This window comes from Spermophilus citellus (genome assembly GCF_964194105.1).
Source record: "Spermophilus citellus genome assembly, chromosome: 9".
Taxonomy (NCBI): domain Eukaryota; kingdom Metazoa; phylum Chordata; class Mammalia; order Rodentia; family Sciuridae; genus Spermophilus; species Spermophilus citellus.
Window position 1 is genome coordinate 26,772,740 of NC_138191.1, and position 21,380 is coordinate 26,794,119.

At 40.8% G+C, this 21,380-nt stretch overlaps 1 protein-coding gene across 2 annotated transcripts in view; it reads left to right on the top strand.

The window, feature by feature from the left end:
* Positions 1 to 21,380, top strand: part of SORT1 (sortilin 1) — a 69,825-nt gene continuing 48,445 nt past the window's right edge. The window contains exon 1 of one of the 2 annotated variants that reach the window (XM_081306135.1): positions 1 to 1,247. In XM_081306135.1, the coding sequence (XP_081162261.1) occupies positions 810 to 1,247 (438 nt within the window). In that variant the 5' untranslated portion in view covers positions 1 to 809. The remainder of the gene's footprint in view (positions 1,248 to 21,380) is intronic. The other variant, XM_081306134.1, reaches the window with a different exon arrangement.

Sequence of the window (21,380 nt, forward strand, 5' to 3'; positions counted from 1 at the left end):
GGAGGAGGGGTGCTATACAGGACTCTTATTCTGGAACCAAACTTATTCAATACACTCATTGCAGGGTTGAGGCACTTTGGTAAATAAATATGCATATATGAAATGATCATGTATAAAGTAGGCCTCGGGCAATTCTCTTTTCCCTTTTTATCTACCCTTGATGCCTAAGCAACGTTCGAAGTCCAGGAAAACCAATAAATAATTCCGCCTTTGGCCTACCTCCCTGCAGAAAAGGAGGGGCCAGTGAGGCCAAATGTGGTGGAAAGACTTTTCTTGAGGCTTGGGTGAGTCACGGGTGTCCTTCTATCTGCCTCGGTAGGATTTGGCCCACATCAGTTCCCGTTCACCTTGTCAGCAAGTCTGCAGCTTCAGCAGACAATGGGCGCAGCAGTGAGCCCGGGTTAAACCTGAAGCACCAGTTCCTGACGAAGCCCCCTTTTCCAGCTGAGCGAGTTGAGGGATTCCCTAAGGAGATTTCCCAGCGCTGCCTCAACCAGGGGAATTTTAGGAGTGTTTCTGGGGGAAAGGGGGGAATTACCCAGCCCCAACTCGAGGGCGTCAGAGGAGCAGCAAGGAGTCAGAGCACCGCGGAGCTGGGGGCTTTGCGGGAAGGTGGGGAGAGCTCCTACGCGAACTCTGGAAGCCGGAGCCGGAGACGCCGTGCGAGGGTGGGGAATGACCTCAGCCTTCTCTGCCACGTTCCAGCCAATCAGTCCCGCATCTTGGCATCCGAATCCAGGACCCCCGAAGCCGGAGACGACGCGAGCCAATGAGGAGTGGGCCAGGGAAGAAGGACAGGCGGCCAGCCTATGCGGGCGGAGAGGCCCGGCTGCGCGTATCCAAGGAGCGCCAGGCTCGGGCTCGGGGGTGTGGCGCAGCGCCGGCGGGGGTGGGCGGGCGCGCCGGGTGGCAGGTGTCAGCGGCGTCGGCATTCGGCGGCGATGGAGCGGCCCCGGGGAGCTGCGGACGGCCTCTCGCGCTGGCCCCACGGCCTCGGCCTCCTCCTCTTCCTGCAGCTGCTGCCGCCGGCGACCCTGGGCCAGGACCGGCTGGACGCACCGCCGCCGCCGGCTGCGCCTCTGCTGCGCTGGTCCGGCCCCATCGGAGTGAGCTGGGGGCTGCGCGCGGCCGCGGCCGGGGGCCCGATCCCCCGCGTCGGCCGTTGGCGCCGCAGCGCGCCCGGCGAGGACGAGGACTGCGTTCGGGTCCCAGACTTCGTCGCGAAGCTAGCCAACAACACGCACCAGGTGAGCGGGCGCCGGGCCCGGGCGCCGCCCGGACTGTGAGGTGCCGCCCCTGGCCCCTCGCGGCTGCCCGTCCGCTGGCGTAGCCGGCCCCGCTTCCTGCCGGGCTTCCCTGCTAGCGCGCTGCAAGGCTCCGCGGAGCAGGGGACCCCCAGCTGCGGCTCGGAAACTGCGGCGGGCGGAGTCGGCTTGGGCTGCGGCCCGCGGGGCTGTGTTTCGTCACAATCTTAGACTTTCATGGCATTCTTTTTTTTTTTTAAGTTGTCAAAATATATCTTGAGCGTCGTTGTTTCCTGTCTGTATAAATAATCAGATCCAGTAACACCGACCAGAAAGCTGGAGGAATAATTACCTCTTAAGTGCTTGCAGAAGTTGGGCTGCGCAGAAGCAGAGGTGTGTCCTCTCTGGATCAGTACTTTCAGGGTGGCGAGGCAGTGGTGAAATCCCAAAGCAGTTGTTAGATCACTGCATGTATTTTAATAGTTAAAGGAACAAGCATGGAAATTAGATGACACTGAAACAGCTATAAAACAACTTCCTTGCTCCTAAAAATTGTTCAAGTTGTTTTTCAGGATGCAGGCGCAGAACCCTAGAACTTGACCCAAAATGACCTTGAGAGGCTGGCAGAACCAAATGTCCCATGAGTAGAACTTGAGGAATAGGGTCTCTCAGACCTATATTAGAAGTGAGGGACATCTTCACCAGCTGCAAGACAATCTAGAATTATCCACAAGTTCCACCTGGATTGACTTCCTGGGTACAAACAGTTCCACCAAGATTCTGAGTCACAACCAATCATGTCTCTGTTTCCCCCCACAACCCGGGGCTGCTTGAATTCCTTGCTACAGGCGGATCAGGGAGACAGATTTGAGAATCCTTCTGTTTCCTTTTTCTGTAAACATTTTTCTCTTTGCAAAAACAGGTGCCATAGCATTGACTTCTATGTGTATTCAGCCACCAGCCCTTGCTAAGTCACATTCTTCTTCTTCATCATCATCATCATTTTGCAGTATGGGGTTGAGCCCACCCATACTCCACCACTGAGCTACATTCCCAGCCCTTTCTATTTTATTTTGAGACAAGGTCTCAGTAAGTTGCTGAAACTGGCCTGAACTTATGATCCTCCTGCCTCAGCCTCCCAAGTAGCTGGGTTTAAAGGCATGCACCACCATGCCCAGTTCAGTCACACTATTATTTATGTGGTCTCTCTTCAAAATTGACCGTCCATTCTGGTATTGAACTCTGATAAGGATATCTGTATTGTGTTGCCACAAGATTTCCAATAGCTAAGAAACACATTACAGATATTCTGTTTTAAGCCAATTCCTGGTCAAAAAAGACTTTCAAAATTGTGGCATTTCTGTCTGTGGGGACCAGTAGTTCAACCTTTGACACACTACTGATTGAGAAAATTAAGTACAATTAATTTTGTACCAAATTGTACTTGGTTCTTGCTTAAGTGGGGACCAGTAGCTCAACCTTTGACACACTACTGATTGAGAAAGTTAAGTACAATTAATTGTGTACCAAAATTGTACTTGGTTCTTGCCTAAGTACAATTTGGGCATTTTCCTCATTTTTTTTTTTTAAGATTAACAATTCTTGCAACCCACATTTGCAAAATGTATTTTAAACTCAATATATTTTCTCCCTTATCCTTGCTTCTTTCCAAGAGAATTGCACATGGAGACAGATGGGTGGCTGATGTTCTGGGTCTGCACTTTTCCTTGTTTTACCGCATTCCGTTTCAGTATCAGCTGAGCCACTGCATCTTCTTGGCCTATCTTTCTGGACCACTCTTGGTCTCAGATCTGGGGGCATGAGTCACTTGAAGTTAAGGCACAAATATTTAAGGAAAATGTGTACATTATAAAGCAGTCCAAGCAGCAGCTGTGTTTAGGTAGGGAAGCTAGTGCTGAAGGATAGGGCTGGTTGGATACAGATAGGATGGAATGAATTTGGGGGAACCTTCCTATTTGAGAAAAAAAACTAATTATGTACACTTCTTTTTCATGGTGGGGGGGTTGAGAAAGACTTCACAAGACTTATGCTTAATTTATTTGAGGACCACATCTTCCTTGGGCCAGCCAGACATAGCATTCTCACACCATTTTTCAGATTCTTCTTTTGTGGTTGACCTATCTTTAGATCTGCTGCTACTTCTGGATTTATCCTTTAGTCAACAGTTTCTGATTAATTCAGATTGCTATAGCATTTATATTGATTCCAAAGCAAGAGGTTGTGGAAACTGGCTCAGAGAGAGCTAAAACCATTCGTTCTTCGAAGTCCATGTGTTCTTTAGTTTCTTTAATTTCCCTCTATTTCTTACATTTTATTTAGCTGCTGTTTCTGATTTTTTTTTTTTGGCTTTTTTTCCCCTTCAGTCTTTTTCAGCAACCTTATTTAAAATAGCTATTTTTGCAGTTGTTACTCATCCAGCTCTTCTTCAGAGATCTTATTCTTTTTGTAATTTGTGTATCTGGTTAAAAAAGGGGAGCCTTTGGCTGGGTGCCATGACACACACCTTTAATTCCACCAACTCTGGAGTCTGTGGCAGGAGAATCACAAGTCTGAGGCCAGCCTCAGCAACTAGCAACTTTGAGAGACCCTGTCTCAAAAAAAAAAAAAAAAAAAAAAAAATCGGGGCTGGGGATGTGGCTCTAGCGGTAGCACGCTCGCCTGGCATGCGTGCGGCCCGGGTTCGATCCTCAGCACCACATACCAACAAAGATGTTGTGTCCGCCGAGAACTAAAAAATAAATATTAAAAAAATTCTCTCTCTCTCTCTCTCTCTCTCTCTCTCTCTCTCTCTCTCTCCTCTCTCACTCTCTCTTTAAAAAAAAAAAATCAAAAGGACTGGGGACAGTGATAAAGCACCCCTGGGTTCAATCCTCAGTACCAAAAAGAAAAAAAATGATTCCACTTCCTTGATCAAGAATTGTTATGTAATGGTCTGTTCTGCTTTTCAATTCTATATTTTTAGAAGTCATATTAAATCATCCTGAACAGTATTGTAGAGATCTAGTATTCTGGGATCCTTTATAAATGGTGCAAAATTAAAGTATCATCATGACTTTTAGCACATGGTATACTTTTGTATAGCTAGGAAAGATAAGTGCCATTTAGAGTAGTTTTTCCTATATAATATTCCAGAATTCAATTCCCAAGAAAAATAAAAAGTTCTTGGTTCTCATTTCTTATAACTTGATGTTGTTATTTTCAAGCCACATTAATTTATATAATTCATGTATGTGAATGCCCTCCAAGGGCCCAGATCTGGTGTTGGGTGGGATTACCAATTTACAAAGAAAAGATAATTCAGACTGGAGAATTAAAGCCTCAAAGGTTTTAGCAAGCTTCCTAGACCAGTTTCTATGGCTCATGAGAATGTATTAGCATATGACTAATCTATTTTAACATATACATTATTTTAACTAATTTATTTGCTTTCTTAAGAAAGCAACAGATTATTCTCTTTGCCCAAGCCTCCCTATTTCTCTCTAGGTTTCCTTTCATATTCCTTCTTTTCAATCTTGAATTTAAGTCTATTTCAAATCTATTTAGGGATTATCTTGCACAGCATATATTTTTCATGTAGAAGTCAATGATTAAGTACTCTATTTTGGGATTTGAGGCAGGAGAGGGAAAGGCTTTTTCAAACTATAGTGTTATATAAGAGACTCTTAAGAAAGAAAGTGGAAATAAAAATACTGGCCATTACTAAAAACAGAAGACAAAAGGAATGACAAGAAAATAAAGAAAAAAGACAACTACTTCTACTTTATCCAAAACCAGACTTCCTAATTTTGATCTGAGGGTGTGACATGCCATGGAAAAGCAGAAGAGCATGGGACAGACTTTGAGGCCAGCCTGTCAGCATTTGATTCCTGGCTGTCCCGATTAGCTGTGTTAACTTGGGTAAATGACTTAAGCCTTCTCTGTGTCTTAGTTCCTAATCTGTAAGAGTTCTTAATTCATAGGCTGGTTGTGAGAAATAAATTTACGTATGTATAAAATACATTAACTCATTAAAACAATGTCGGACACCTAGTTAGCACTGACTAAATAGCTGTTATTTTCAGGGATTGTTCATAAGTGCTATTTTCTGAGGTTCAGTGGTCTTCTTTTTGCCTTTAACACAAAAATGTTCTCAGGCTACACTTTTAACTGAATCTTTCCTTCCAGTGCTTGGAGTGTTCACAACATGTATAACATTTGTATATGAGAGAAACTGAGCAGGCCTCAAAGATTTTATTAATGTAAGTTGCTAAGTTGGGTTGCTTCAAAACACTCTCCCTATAAACACCCCTTTGAGGGTAGGCATGAAACTTTGTCTTAAAGAAACAGTTGAAATGCCTTGGCCACAGTTTCAGGATGGTGGCTGACATAATTTCCTTACTTCTCATTCCTGTGTACAGCCATTCGACAAATTCCTGAAAACTTTTTAAACCTACGATTAGTAAAGCCAGGAACTGTTGCTCATGCTCTCTTCTCCCTCTGCTCCTGTCACTAACTACTTCTTTGTACATAACTTCCCAACTTCTACCCCAACATCAAAGCATCTGGTTTCTTAAATAAACAGGCCCTGTGGAGAGGCTGTGTTGTGTGAGCCGTCAGCTCAGGGAAGAATGTATGTGTTTGTTTGCGGCACTGGCAGGCTGAGTCCCGGCTGACGAACTGAATGTGCCTGTTGGCGGCTTCGGGGAGCTGCTGCTCTCAGCCTGTTGTGGATCACCAGGCCTTTGTAACACCTGGAAATCTGAAGGTCAGTGCCTTTAGCTGCCCCGGAACTTCCTATCTGCCTCATTCATTCTAGAACTTAGCCCATCTGCATGCTCCCTTCACCAGCACCCCGCTTCCACCTTCTAGTTTACTTAATCACCTCTCGAGGCCTGTTTCTTCCGTTCATGTTTGGATCAAGGCCTAGGAATTCTGGAGGGTCTCCTTCTTGGTCCTGTTTGAGTTGAAAATCCTCTCCCATTCAGTGTACTAGTCAGACCTTTAACCCCAAAAGGATGTTCAAATGATGTGTGCATCAGGGGATGCCATTATGAGCCATCAGCAGATTTGACATCTAGTTTCTCTGGGGAAAGATTAGTCTTCATCTAAGGTTTGGTTGAGGTGAAAATAGAATGCTAGCCAGGTATGTCAAATGGCTCAAGGGGAACACAGTGTAACAATTAGGTAAGTTCTCTGCTGGCTCCAATATTTGGCTTTGTGTACATCGATTTTTAATTAGAAATTCAAGTTTTATCTCTGCTTATGAAAATTAATTGAAAGAAGGCTTATGTTCTGGTTAGTTTCTAATGGCTGTTTTCTTTCTGTAATAATGATAATAATAGGCTCTCCGCCCTGCTGTTGTGATCTGCTCTTTCATGTCAGGTTCACAGAGCTGTTAACAGTTTCTTCTTGCACTCTACCTGCTTTCAATCAGCTCTTCTTAACAGGCATCAGACTCCCGGTGGGTGACTGCAGAACCTCTGCTCCCTAGTTAGCCTGTTCGGCTTGTGGGAGATCTCATGCCACGCGGTGCACAGCCCCCAGATGTAGTGGTCAGCCAGAAAGAACATTCCCTCTTTTGCCTTCCTTCCTACTCTCACTCCCCCTCAATTTCTATCTTTACAGAAAATTAACTGCATTTTGAGGCTAGAGAAATGAGGCTCAGATGTTTTATATGATTAGGAGCTAATGTTTAAGGCAGATGAAACCATCACATTTGACATGTAATTAGCTTTAGAAAGCAATATATGGTAATGGTTCCAAAAGTATTATGAAATAGGTATTGCATTTGTAAATTCCTGTTAAGTTTTCAGTTCCCCTTCTCTGCCTTTGTAAGTCATGTTCCCGTGGCATCTTCTACTACTCTTTTTAAAGAAACTTGGGACAACTTGTTCCTCCCACTCTGTGGCCTGTAGGTTGGCAGGGCTTGGGAGTAATGGTGCTTGAGGAACAAGCTGATCGATTTCAGTCGGCTGTAGGCAGCTTTTTTGTTGTTTAATGGTGACTGTTGTCAAAGTTGGCTTAGTCAGTGGCTTTGAGTCTGCTGGGTTGAATATGGTCATGACAGACCCTTCTTATCTATAAAAATTGTTAGGTGAATGCTGGACATGTGGGTTTATTTAAGGATTGAGGCTATTTTTCCTTTTCTACCCCCAACCAAGGCTCGGGAAACCACAGTAAAAACAAAATCTTTCCATGTAGAACCTGTGGTATTCTGCTGAGAAAGTCCTCTGTGGGTGTCATTTATTTTCTGTTTTGTGTTTTAGTCTCTGGCCCTCAATCCTCATCTACAACATGAGAAGTTTTGGACTAGCTTTTAAATGGCCAAAAAATTTTTCTGTGATTCATATGGAAGAAGAGGAGGCCAGAGGTTGTGATCACAGTGTTTATTGGTTGATTCCAAATTTAGAAGCAAATTGTGGCTGTTCAGCTTCCTAGTCAAACTTGAATATAGCATGGATTTCACATCTGGGGGTGATTTGTTACCACCTCCAGGATTTGTTGCAGTGAAACATGAGTATTCTTAAAAGATAGCAGGGATATTTTTTCATACAACTATGAAAGACATTTGTCTCTCATTTTGGGGGTAATAGTTAATCGTTCCTTCTTGGCTGAATAATCTAATGCTAATAAAAGCTACTAGCTTGGATAGTCTAAAAGCAAATCCAATAGACATGTAGCAGTAAATGTGAGTGGTTTTCCTCTAAAGTATTTTGCAAAATACTGGAGCTTTTTTTTTTTTATTCTCACTGCCTGTATGTTTGAAAATAGTAAGCTTACTTTAAGTATACTTACACATAGATACTTAGATGTGATTAGTTGGCTTAATTTTTATTTTTATTTTGGGGGTACTGGGGATTGAACTCAGGGGCACTTGACCACTGAGCCACATCTCCAGCCCTATTTTGTATTTAATTTAGAGACAGGATCTCACTGAGTTGCTTAGTGCCTCTCTTTTGCTGAGGCTGGTGCTTAATTTATTTTCATCAGGAAAAAAATGTACATTTGTTCCTTCTAGGGCTTATGAATACTATTCCTCTTACATAATACTATCCCGCTTACATTTTCTTTTGTTAAGATTTTTTCTTCTGTATGTTCTGGGGAAAAAAAGTGAAGTTTTAGCATTGCATTTGTGCATTTGCAAATCTCATTTAACTGTAAGATCATCCTGAAGAACCAACAAAGATTGAACTAAGAATGAAAGTTTTAATTTACTTCAGAGTAGTTTGGAGCAAATGTTTATCTGATACTTGCTATTTGTCATAAGGGATTCAAAGCATAGCTTTGTTTTTTACAAAATTCAAAAGAGCTTAATATCCAAATTTGAGTCTGGGCTCTGCCGCTTCATAGCTGATCATGGATAATCACTTAACTTCCCTGAATTTTATAGTTGTTTTTAAACTAGGGAAGCAGGCTCTTAGGGTTGCTCAGAGGGTCATATGAGAAGTGTCATCCAAATGTCTTGTTAAATATAAAGTATTAGGTAGATGTCATTCACTTCAACACTTCCTGGCATGTACTGAGTGGAGTTCATGCCTGTGCGTAAAGAAAGCTAGGCACTGGTGCCATTGTAAGGATTTAGGTGTTCAGAGGCAACTTGCTGGGAGTTTGAAAGATGACAGGAGCATTACAGTGCAGTGGTCTGGGAAGGCCTGGATAAAGAGACAGTCTAGGTGTGAGGTGATTCTTAGGGAGATCTGTAAAGGCATTGAGTTAGGAAAATCTGAGACATGCTGAGGGGATGGCCAGTGGACACTATTTTAGGGAAAGGTAGTTGGTGAGGAACATGACTGAGATTTCCACGAAGACACCTAGGGAAGTAAAGACACCTAGGGAAGTGAAGATAGCTCTTTAAGGGGGTAGAAAGAGAGGGGACAGTATGGGTGGGTAGTTTGGGACTAGGACTTAACAAGCAAAAGTGTTTCAACAGAGCGAGACATGGCGCCAGAGGTGACAACGGGGAGCCAAGAATGGTTGCCCTTTCACAGGCTGGTCATCACTGTGGGCTTGGAAGCATATGCACATCAGGAGAGCAGAATAGAGGGCAGGACAGACTTGAAATGCTAGAGGTTCTGAGGAACACTCCCAGGCTGCTGGACATTATTGAAAAGGGAGTGTGAGGGCTGGGGATGTGGCTCAAGCGGTAACGTGCTTGCCTGGCATGTGTGGGGTGCTGGGTTCGATCCTCAGCACCACATAAAAGTAAAATGTTGTGTCCACCGAAAACTGAAAAAAAAAAATTAAAGAAAATTCTCTCTCCCTCTCTTTAAAAAAAAAAAAGAAAGAAAGAAAGAGAATGTGAACTAAGGCGTGCAAATCTAGGTATCTGTGACAGAGTTCTCTTTTCCTGAACATTAGTGAACCAGGATAAGGCTGAACACTGGCTGGTACTATGATCAATAGCTTGGTCATGATTGTTAGGCTCTTTAGCGGGTCACTTCCCTTGCTTTCATGGAAGGCTGGATAACTTGCTTATGAGCTGAGAGTGGAACCCTGGTATCCCAACACAGTGCTACACGTGGAAATATTTCATAGAGATGTTTTAAGTCAATGCACTTTCTTTAGGGGTAAGGCAAGATTGTAGACCCCAGTTATGTCATATAGCTATGAATTCTACTCTACTCCTTCACAGAGCTCCGTTAGCCTTCCTAAGCCCTCATTCCTTCATTAAATAAAATGTAGTATCATCTTGAGGGTTTGAAAGGAAAAATATACATGAAGATGTTTTGAAAACCTTGAAGTACCGTGTGAGTATGACTTGTGTAATTTCTTAATAAGTCTGTTGATTTGTCACAGCCTCCACATGGCCCAATTGTCAGCCAAATGATCCTGTTAAATACAGCCCTTGAGCCAACTCCCAAGGAACATGTGCATAAAAGGAGACAGATGAGGCATAAATGTGTTTGGTTTTATCACTTGGCAGGGCTGGATGACAGGCTTGGGCGGGGGTGGCAAGAATGAGAGTGAGTCAAGACTGACAGAAATGTAAGAAGCATATATGGTGGTGTTCTTTTCTTAAACTTTGTCTTTACATCGAAGTTTTAACTTGCTAATATGATTGCTGGTTCTTTGAGGAAGTGGTTTGGAGGCGAGGAGATAGTTATCTCAGGTATCAGACCTGGATTCAAACTTTGGTGGTGACCACAGACACATTAATCTCTCTGAACCTTAGGTTTTTTTTACTGATTAAAATGGAAGATTAATACCTACATACCTCTGAGGGACATTGGGAAGACTGAGTCTGTGGGCTTTTGTATGTATTCGTCATTTATTGAAGCTTTCTTATAATTATTACAAAGTTTCTTAAATGTTGCTAGTTAGGTACTTAAATATTTGTTTATATGCTTAAAAATTATTAATAGTTGTAACAGTCATAGAAAATTGTTATGAGTACTCACAGGAACCAAATCTGAATTAAGACGTGTACACTTGGCCTTTCATATCTGCAGGCTCCACATCCTTGGATTCAACCAAACATAGGTTGAAACTATTAAAAAATTGCATCTGTACCAAACATGTACAACATAGTATAACAGTGACTTATGGAATATTTACATTATAGTAGTTATTACAAGTAATCTAGAGATAATTTAAAGTAAATGGAAGGATTGTGTAGGTTTTGTGCAAATACCATAGCATTTTATTTTTTTTATTTTTTATTTTTTTTTAGAGTGAGAGAGGGGAGAGAGAGAGAGAGAGAGAGAGAGAGAGAGAGAATTTTTAATATTTATTTTTTAGTTCTCGGCGGACACAACATCTTTGTTGGTATGTGGTGCTGAGGATCGAACCTGGGCTGCACGCATGCCAGGCGAGCGCGCTACCACTTGAGCCACATCCCCAGCCCTACCATAGCATTTTATATGAGGGACTTGAATATCTATGGATTTTAGTATCTCCAGAGGATGGGGGAATCCTGGGACCAATGCCCTGGAATACTGATGGACAACTATCTTACTTATGTCCTTGGACTCAGAGTAAAGAAAAGTGGGGGTAGAGTAAGGGAGAGATAAATTCATCTATCTGAAATATCTTTCTTGAAGCTATAGGAGATGGAGGAAAAAATAATCATCACATTAACAGTCAGAAAATCATTATCATATACCTGGTAATCTAGTTATAAAAGTTTCAAGTATATATAGTTAGTTTTAAATAACTTACAATTATAAAAAAAGACTACTCAAAATTTCATAGACTACTTTTTTTCTTCAGTTTTTAGTTTATTAGAGCTAGTGACTGGTCTTAAGTTGAGAGCTCTGAAATAGCATCTTGTATATTTCACCCCTTCATTAACTGAGCAGCTGCTAATAGCTTGCCCTCTCTTGACACTGATGAAGGCTTATGAAATATTAACAAAATGTGATAAGTACTTCTCAGGAACTTAGCTTGGAAGGATAGCTGACCAGAATGTTGAAGGAATTAATTTTAATAATATGCATATTTCTTTAACCTATCATTTCACCACTTCTGGGCCTATGTTAACCCTCAGTTCCAGTTAAAGTGACCTTTCTCACAGGTCTGTTAAGATGTGTTGCTCTGTCTTTATTCTCATGGCATTTCTCCTGTCTGAATACACTTCTACCCCTGTTTTCTTTTCCTTTTTTTTAACTGTAATACATTTTATTTCATTGGGAAAAATCTGAATAAAGCGTCAAATTTTGTTCCCTTGAAGAAAACATTACCACAGCTTAAATAAATTGGGGGGAAGGGGGAGGGTAAGAGTGCTCATACTGGTTCTGCCACTATCTTACCTGACTCGGAGGCCCTATTAGATGGGAGTCCCGAGTGCCCAAGAGAATTCTGCTAGGCCTTCTAAATGGCCTTGAGAGCAGCTGTTAACATCTGCTTTCTGGCCCACAGACTGCCCAAATCCTGCGAGCTGCCATGGCAGTTATTAAAAATGTGTGAATAAACAGAATGCACAAGGACTAGGTTGGTGTCTAGTCCTTTTCAGCTAATTACAGGCAATAACACTTGAACTAGGACGGAAAATATATAATTTATCAAAATATAGTTCTAATATATAGAAAAACATCTTAATCCTCTGGGGCCAAGACTCACCACTTTTTAGATTCGCAAAGCCATTGAGTGAACCCAAAACTGGCTAGGGAACAGTGAGGCAAGGCCTCCTTTGTGGGGTGTGCCAGTCACCTACTCTGTAATCAGATGAAGAAAAACCAGGTCATTTGCTGATTTTGTGAGAGGGCCCGGGACTCACTAAAGGCAAAAGAGACAAGACACTCTTGGATTAGTTCCAACTCCTTATAAACCTTAAAATAGAATTTGAAGTCTCGGACCAATGTCCTGTGTCCATGAGAATCAAGGTTGAACAGGTTACTGATCTGATTGGTTTGTTGCCATAGTACCAACGTGTCATACTCTTTTTCATTTTTCCCCCTCAAAATCCAAGTGGTTAAGGGATTGGTTGGGGAAATCTTAGGGTAGTTGTTGGCATGCTCCCCAGCCTGGACATTCAGGTGCACATGCAGTTTGCCACCAGAGAAGAGGGCCATTCTGGTGGAGTGGAGTGTAGACAAATATGTTCTCCAGGGTGAAGGTGAACGTGAAACAGCCCTCAGCACCATACTGTTGGGACAGTACCACCTTGCTGTCGGGGTCCTTCACCTCCACATGCATGCCCAGGCCAGGGGTCGAGGGAAGGAAGTCCACCTTTTGCTTCTCCCATATCTGGGTTCGATAGTTGCCGATGATTGTGGTCTGGTCCAGGATTCCCTTAATGAAATAACGCTTCTCCATCTCACAGAGGTGGAAATAGAGCCCCTGGGCAGTGGCAGCACATATCACGAGCAACAGTAAGGCCAGTTGCCCCATGGTTGGCAGCCCCCTATCCCCATCCCCTCCCCTGGTTGCTTTTTCCTATTCTTTCTTTTAACATTTAACTGTGCCATGTAGTGTAACACTATAGTATTCTGTCTTGTGTTCAGTTTCATTTATAAAAGTTTTATTCCCTGGATTATAAATTCTTTAAAAGTAGGGCCCAACTTGTATCAGGAGGCCTTTATTGCTTTTGCCTCACACAGTGCTAGAGAAAGAGTAGTATTTAAATTGTCTGGAGTCAGACAGACATGAATTTGCAGCTTTGCTCTGCCACTTACCAGCTGTGTAACTTTGGGCAAATAACTTCTTTGGGCTGCCTTCTTCATTTACAAAGTAGCAGTAATGCCTTGTAATAATATATACAATACTAATTTAATAAGTGTTCAATAAAGGTTAAATACTGCTATTGTTATTCTTTAATTGAACCATGGTTTATTGAGTACCTGCATGTGTTAGGCACAGTACTGAGTCCTGGGTCCTGCGAGCTGGTGTAGAACACACCAGATACCATCTCTGCCTTTATGGAGCTTTTTGGAACAATAGAGAACATGAACAACAAATAAAATATAATTATAAATATGATAAGCACAAGAAGAAAAGAAATAACCACAGAAGAATGATTGACAGAGGTCTTTTTATCTGGGGCATTAGGAAGGACTTGTTAAATTGATGTTTAAAGATGAATAGAATTTTGCCAGGAGGGGGTATACCAGGCAGAGAGAACAGCATGCTCACAAGTCCCAGGACTAGAAAGAGCTTGGTGTACTCAAAGATTTGGAAGAAGGCCAATGTGGTTGTAGCGGAGGAACTGACGAAGCAAGTCCCCAGTCCCAGTGGGTGAGCAGCAAGCTTTTTGTTTCTGGCAACTCAGTCAGCTGACAATTGGAACATCTCTCTTCTTCACTTTCTTTTCTTTGAATGGGACCAATGTGTAAAAAATGTTGAAGCTTTGGGAATGTCACTCATTTACTGGGCATAATTAGAATGAGTTGTTCTGTGGAAGTGAATTTTTCAAAAATTAAGCCTGCTCCCACCTTTAAAAATATTTTTAGTGTTGTAGACAGACACAATACCTTCATTTTATTTATTTATTTTTATGTGGTGCTGAAGATGGAACCCAGTGCCTCACATGTGCTAGGCAAGCGCTCTATCGCTGAGCCACAACCCTAGCCTAATCTGCCCTTTTAAGTGCCAAAAATTTTGTTGTGTTAATGAAAATTTTTCTAAAATATTTATCAGGCTTCTTAGTCTACAGTATGACCCTGGATCATTAAGAAGAGATTAAATTATGCTTCACCATGACTCAAATTATTTTAATGTTTTATGGCATTTAATGCCTACAACACCATTCAGATACATGGGGCTATTTTCTTCTGTTTTCAGTGACCCATTTTTATAAGCTCAGCACCATTGTCTGCTTATTTAAGTTCACTTTTTTTTTGTTCTGCAAAAACCATATTTCAATATCTTGTTCCTTCTTGCCGCAATTCTATGTGTCTCTAGATACATCATTCCCCAAATATGACTTGTTTCCTCTGTAAGCTAAGAAAGCAGATTTTTAACAAACCACAACTCTAACAAGCTTAGAAAATTGAATTAGAGTGCTGGTGTGCAAGTTCCTCTTAGAGGTCGAGTGCACAGGTTTATAATGCATACTAATGCTGCATCAGAAGTCCCCATTGCTTCCTTAGCATGTGTCCAGGTTGCTGAGATGTCTAGATAATGGGGCTGCTGTTGTAAAATGTGTATTGTGGAACAGGGAGATGGTTTGTTGTTCTTTAAAAAACAGATAAACAGCAGTGGAAAAACAAACCAAATGACTAAATTATTGATGAGTCATAGAATTTTAAAGCTTAGAGGTACCAGAAAGATTATTAATGCAGTCCCCTCCCCCACGTTGATGTTAGATTGCACTGCCTGAGTTCACATAGCTTTTGGCAGAGCTGGAAATAAAATTCAGGCTGACTGATTATTAGCCCAGTATACTCCTCTGTATCATCCTGCCTCTGAGAAAACACTAAATAATTGAATAGATTTGAAAACTTGTACTTTTTTATGTTTAGCTTTTCATTTCTAAGAATAGTCTCCATGAGAACTGGAACATTTGTGATCTTATTTTTGGCTCATGTTTTATGATCCTAGCTAGCAGCGCCTTATTTAACAGAACTGTACTCTGTTAAGATTCTCTTCCTGCCTGTAAAAGCATTGCCCATGTTGTATTCTAGACATCTTCTGCACATCACTGTATCCGGTCTCTGTATCACCCAGTTGGAGTTTAGAAGCCCAATCCTGGATTCCAGTCTTCATGGAATCACCAGTGCCTTCCTTGCCTTTGTATGCTGTTTTATTTGATTCTTATTATTTCCATGAGTGAAGGAGCATAATTCATTTTTACTCCTGAGGAAATGGATTCCCAAGAGAGAAAATGATGTGTGCTGGCTTCCTAACCAGTTAGTTACTGGAGTAGGCTTTATGCTCTTTTTAAGCCTTTCCCCCCCAGTTGCTAGGCTCTTTAATCAATTAAATGTCTAGCATGTACAGCCTTAATGTTTAGACTTCTGCATAAAAGAAGACTGTTTATAATAGTATAATCTCCATGTGCTCAGAGCATCCATTATCTGTGGGTTACATTTATAGAGTCAACCAATTTTGAATTGCAAGTACTCAGGAAAAAAAAAATTACATCTATGCCTAGCAGGCATGGACTTTTTTCTTGTCATTATAACCTAAGCAACACAGTGTAATAACTACATACACAGTGCTTACATTGTATTTGGTGTAATATGAAGATGATTTAAAGTACACAGAAGGGTGTGATAGGTTCTGTGAAACACTGTGCCATTGGATATAAGGAGATAAAGGACCTTGTGGGTTCAGCCTTGTGGGTTCAGAGAGGCTGCTCCTGAGGGTGAGATAGTGGGGTTTTCTGCAAGTGGCTTTTAACTTGCGACCTGCCATGGGAAAACTGATGTTCCATTGTGCCATTGTAAGTTCTTTCAGTATTTTACTGTTGATCAAGTGTGTAACTGAAGATAGACACAGGTCTCTCATGACTGAGTTTTTTCCCAACTACATTGGCTCTTGGGTCCAACTCACAGTTCTCTAAGCTTATAGTAACAGTAATTTAATTAAGCATCTAGTTTAATTAGGGGTGAAGACAAAGTTATTTTTGTGAAGAATGTTGTGCTTTGTGGCTTTTCTTTATTTCTGGACAGAACTAGGGGTTATCCATCTACCTGATGGCTGAACTGGACATTGTGTTAATTCAGAGTCTAAAGTGTGTGGTTGTCCTGCATTATGATGGCATGCAATAAGTGGGTGCGTGAATCCTGCATCATTCTCTCTCCAGGTGGATTTACTTCAGAGAGGGAAATACAAACTATCCCCTCCTTTCTAAGATGAGTTCCTAAAAACCTGTTTAACAGTCAGATGGTGACTGCAAATGTCAACCCAGAATTCTCCTATTGGGGGAGCTATTGAGACCCTGGAAATCACCTTTCAACAAGTGATAAACAAAAGGCTCTGAAAGTTACTCTGAAAAGGTGAAACAGAGGATGATGAAGTTGGGATGTGGCATTGAGGAGTCGCCCTCAAATCAAGAAAACTTTTGTTCCTATGGCCCAGCATGGCAGGGGCTCTCTGACTTATCCTATAACCTTCTGTTTTCTAATATAAAGAAGAAGAAACTAACTTGGTCTTTTTTTTCTCTCACCCTTTCATGTAAACTTTTCAATATGTTTTTAATTAAAATTATCTTTCTTACAGTTTTGTTTTAAAAATGATTCCTGCTAGCTGGGCATGATGGTGCATGCCTATAATCTCAATGGCTTAGGAGGCTGAGGCAGGAGGATCACAAGTTCCAAGCCAGCCTCAGCAACTTAGTGAGGCCCTAAGCAACTTAGATACCATCTCAAAATAAAAAATAAAAAGGTCTAGGGATGTGGTTCAAAAGATTTCTGCTAATTGGAGGAGGTGGGCTGAGAGTATTTCGTGCACTGTCTGGAAAACTGTAAAGAAGAATGCATCTCCATAAATTCTCATTAGAGATAGCTGTTGTTAATATTTTGACAAGTATCCCTCCAAATACCTTTTTTTGGTTTTTTTTTTTTAAAGAGAGAGAGAGAGAGGAGAGAGAGAATTTTTTTTAATATTTATTTTTTAGTTTTCAGCAGACACAACATCTTTGTTTGTATGTGGTGCTGAGGATCAAACCCGGGCCGCACGCATGCCAGGCGAGCGCACTACTGCTTGAGCCACATCCCCAGCCCTCCAAATACCTTTTTAATCATAGAGATTCACATGATTTTACATGCTATCCTAGAACCTGATTTTTGCTCCATGTTATGAGTCTTTCCATGTTAGTAAACACCTGGAATATTTTCAGTAGCACCTTGTATACTGGTTTATGACATAACGTTTGACAAATCTTACATTCTTCCCCTATAATATATGGATCTAGTAAAATCTCATGGGTTGTTAGGTGGATAAGTGATAGTGTGTCAGGTCACTGGTACAGAAGATGATACGGAAAGATGCTCAGTAACTGTTAGCTGCTAAACATCATACATGACATCTTTTTAAAGGTGTGTTATTATCCCCTTAGGATAAATTCCCAAGGGTGGGATTACTGAGTCACATGGCATGAACGTCTTGGTCCTAGTTTGTGACACCAAATAGCTTTCCAGAAAACCTTTGTCAGTTTAGCTACTCCCACCCACCATGCCAGAAGGTGCTCTGGTCTCACATCCTCACCAGACACATTTTATCAATTTTTAAAATCTTTGTCAGTCTGAAAGGTGAAAATGTCATCACATTATATTTCTTTGATTACGAATGAGATCCTGTGGCTTTTCATATTTTATTGTCCATTTTTGTATCCTTTTATAAGTTGCTTGCTTATGCCTTTGTCTATTTTCAAAGACCTGTCTCTTTAATTATTGATTTGAAAACTCTTTAAGTATTAACCCTTTGCTGTGTGGCAAATAATTTTTTAAGTTTTTTGCCCCTCTCTGGTATGTTGCTATTTAATTTTTTATAATAATCAAAGAAAATCCTTATATTCTTATATTATGGGTTCTGGTTTTTTAAAATCATTTTTTTTGTAAAGGTCTTCTTGTTCTAAGATTATTAAAATATTCACTTATAGAACTAGTATTTTTATAATGTAACATAACATTTAAATCTTTGCTCTATCTGGAATGTATTTGAGAATGGGGTTAAGAAAGAAGTTAGGAATTTGGCTTTTTTCCTCTGCAAATAACCAGTTTTTCCAACACTCCCTCACCACTATCTGTAAGTGCTAGCCTTGTTGTATGCTAAAAGAAATCTTGCTCTTTCCTGGACTCTGATTTGTTCCATTGATCTGTCTTGTCTATTTCCATGCCAGTAACTGTGTCAGGAGATTAATAAATCTTTCTAGAAGCTGCAATAGTTTCATGCTCATGTGCTCCAGAAAGAATCAAGCTGATATTTTACCTAGATGGTCTTAAACTTTTTGGTTTCTGAGCTTCCTACTCTAAATTATGGTTAAGTAATCTGAATTACCATATTTGCTCTTTGGCCTCTCTGGATACTGGTTTTTGGACTGTTAACCCGAGAAACAGAACATTTACCTAGTTTCCTTTAATTTTGACTTGGCTTTAGATAATACATGTGGTTGACTGACCAGAGAGATATGTTCTCAACTCTTCTTACACTCCCCATTTCAGTTATCTTTTTTTTTCCTCTAATTGTTTTTTGGGGGGTGGGGGTAGAAGGACACAATGCCTTTACTTTATTTATTTGTTTTTAAGTGGTGTTGAGGAGGATCAAGCCCAGCGCCTCAGTGTGCCAGGTGAGCACTCTACCACTGAGTCACAACCCCAGCCCCTCAGTTGTCTTTTTAACATATTTTTAATAACAGTGTTTGAGATACAGACATTCACTCTACTTCTGCTTGCTGAACTCCCCTACTCCTATACGGTTTTATCTGGAACAGTATTTTAATACTATGAAAAGTCATTGGTAATATTGTGTAAGAGGTTTTGAGTTTTCCCCTCCTGGAGAGATTATTCTGCATTTGAATTTTTTCTAACCACAAAGTGTATACTCTGTTCATATTTCTTTTGTTCTTCTTACTTTGCCTTGATTAGAACAATTGAACCAGCAGGTTGATTGTGTTCAGCTTAGTGTACTGTTGTAAACTGGCCCTGTCTTGAGTAAGTGATCCTGTGGCCTCATCTCAGCTTTCTTTGGGTCTTTGAAGCAGAAATAGTGCCAAACATGTTTCCTTTTTTCTATTTTTTATTTTCCTTCTATTTCAACCTCAACTTTGTTTATCCTGCTCTTGAAATTTTTATTTATTTTAACAACTGCTCAATAGAATCTACTATATACTTAACACTTTGATAATTGGAAATATTAATAAAATTTTATTTGTATTACCCTTTGAAATTTTCTAAAATACTTGCATATATGTTCCTGTTCTACCTGAACAACTACCTTCTGCCACCATCTGCTCCCACCTCTGTAAGCTCTGCTTGAGTCTCAGTATACAGACCTTATTTCTTCATGCTCAAATATTTGAATTTCTCTTCTGTGTAGTCTATTCCTGGCCAAGGCCTCTAGACACCTTTGTGTTTAAGGAATCTTTGCCAGTTTTTAACTATATAGAGTTGATGGTAACTATGGTGGGAAGGAGAGGAATTAAGTCATCACTGTATGGGTGAACACCCAAGAACACATACTAGCATTTAACAGTGTTTTGACTGGCTCCAAGGGCAAAGAAATAAACCCTATTCAGCCATTGTTTACTGACACCATGGTAACTATGGTAAAAGGAAGATTATATACAGATCAATAATGTTGATAGCAGGGATTTGTGAGTACTGTAGACTTTTATGGAGATGTTTGTGGAGCACTTAAAAATGTTTAAGACCTTGTGCTAGACCTGATGACTATACCACATTATGTGTGTGCCATTAAGAATTCATAGCATAGGGCTGAGAAGGTAGCTCAGTGGTGAACACTTGCCTAGCATGTGCAAGGGCCTGGATTCAATCCCAGCTCCGGGGGGGGAAAATGCTGGAGAATAATAACCTAGGAAGAGGGGATCACTTTGAGCTGTCATAGTTAGGGACTAGAAAGTTTGTTTTTACAGAAAGATTGGACTTGAGCTGTCCTTCAGATCTTTTGCATTGGGTAGGCCCTCCATTGTGGCTTCAAAAAGAAACCTCCAACATGCAATTCTGAGGAATAATGGACAAATTCAAAAGAACAGAACTTTTTTTAATATTTAGTTTTTAGTTATAGTTGGACACAATACCTTTATTTTATTTGTTTTTATGTGTTGCTGAGGATCGAACCCAGGGCCTTGCACGTTCTAGGCCAGTGTTCTACCGCTGAGCCACAGTCCCAGCCCCAGAACTTTTCTTTTTTGAAACCTGCATTTTCTAAAGATTTCACTGGAGGATTGCTCTATCAATCCTCCTGTCTTGGTCTCTTGAGTAGCTGGGAAGATAGGTGCTTAACACCAGGCTCGGCTCTGCATTCTCTGCTGACTTGCATTGTTTCTGAGGAATAGTCCACTGCCCCTTAGCTCCCCTGTATGTGAACATCTTCCAGAGGTTTGGGTTTTTTTTCTCTATGGCTAGTTTCACACATTTTAAAATATGATGAGCCTTGTTTATCATGTTGCTGGAGCTTGGGGTTTGTGAGCTTCTTGGATCTCTGGCTTTATATTTTTCATCAAATTTGGGAAAATTTTGGCTACTATTTCTTCATTTTTTTTGGTCCCTGATTCCCCAGTCTCCTACAATTGTGTGTGCATGTGTGCATTAGTTTGAAGTTTTTATACAGCTCAATGATACTCTGTTATTTTTTCAGTTTCACTTTGAATAGTTTTCATTGGTATTCTTCAAATTCCTAATCCATCCTTAGTGTCTGATCTCCTGCTGATCCTATTCCGTTGTATTTTTCATTTCAGACACTGTAATTCTCATTTCTGCAAGTCCAATGTGGGTCCACTTTCATGTCTTTATTTAACAAGCTCAATCTATTTAAATTTTTAACATATGGAGTACAGTTATAATTGTTTTGAAGTTCTTGTCTACTAGTTCTATTATTTGTGTTATTTCTGATAGATTTTTCTCTGTATTGTGAGTCCTGTTTTATTGTTTCTTGCATACTGAGTGATTTTTTTTAATATTTATTTTTTAGTTGGACAAAGTACCTTTATTTTGTTTATATGTGGTGCTGAGGATCAAACGCAGGGCCCCGCACGTGCTAGGCAAGCGCTCTACTGCTAAGCCACAACCCCAGCCC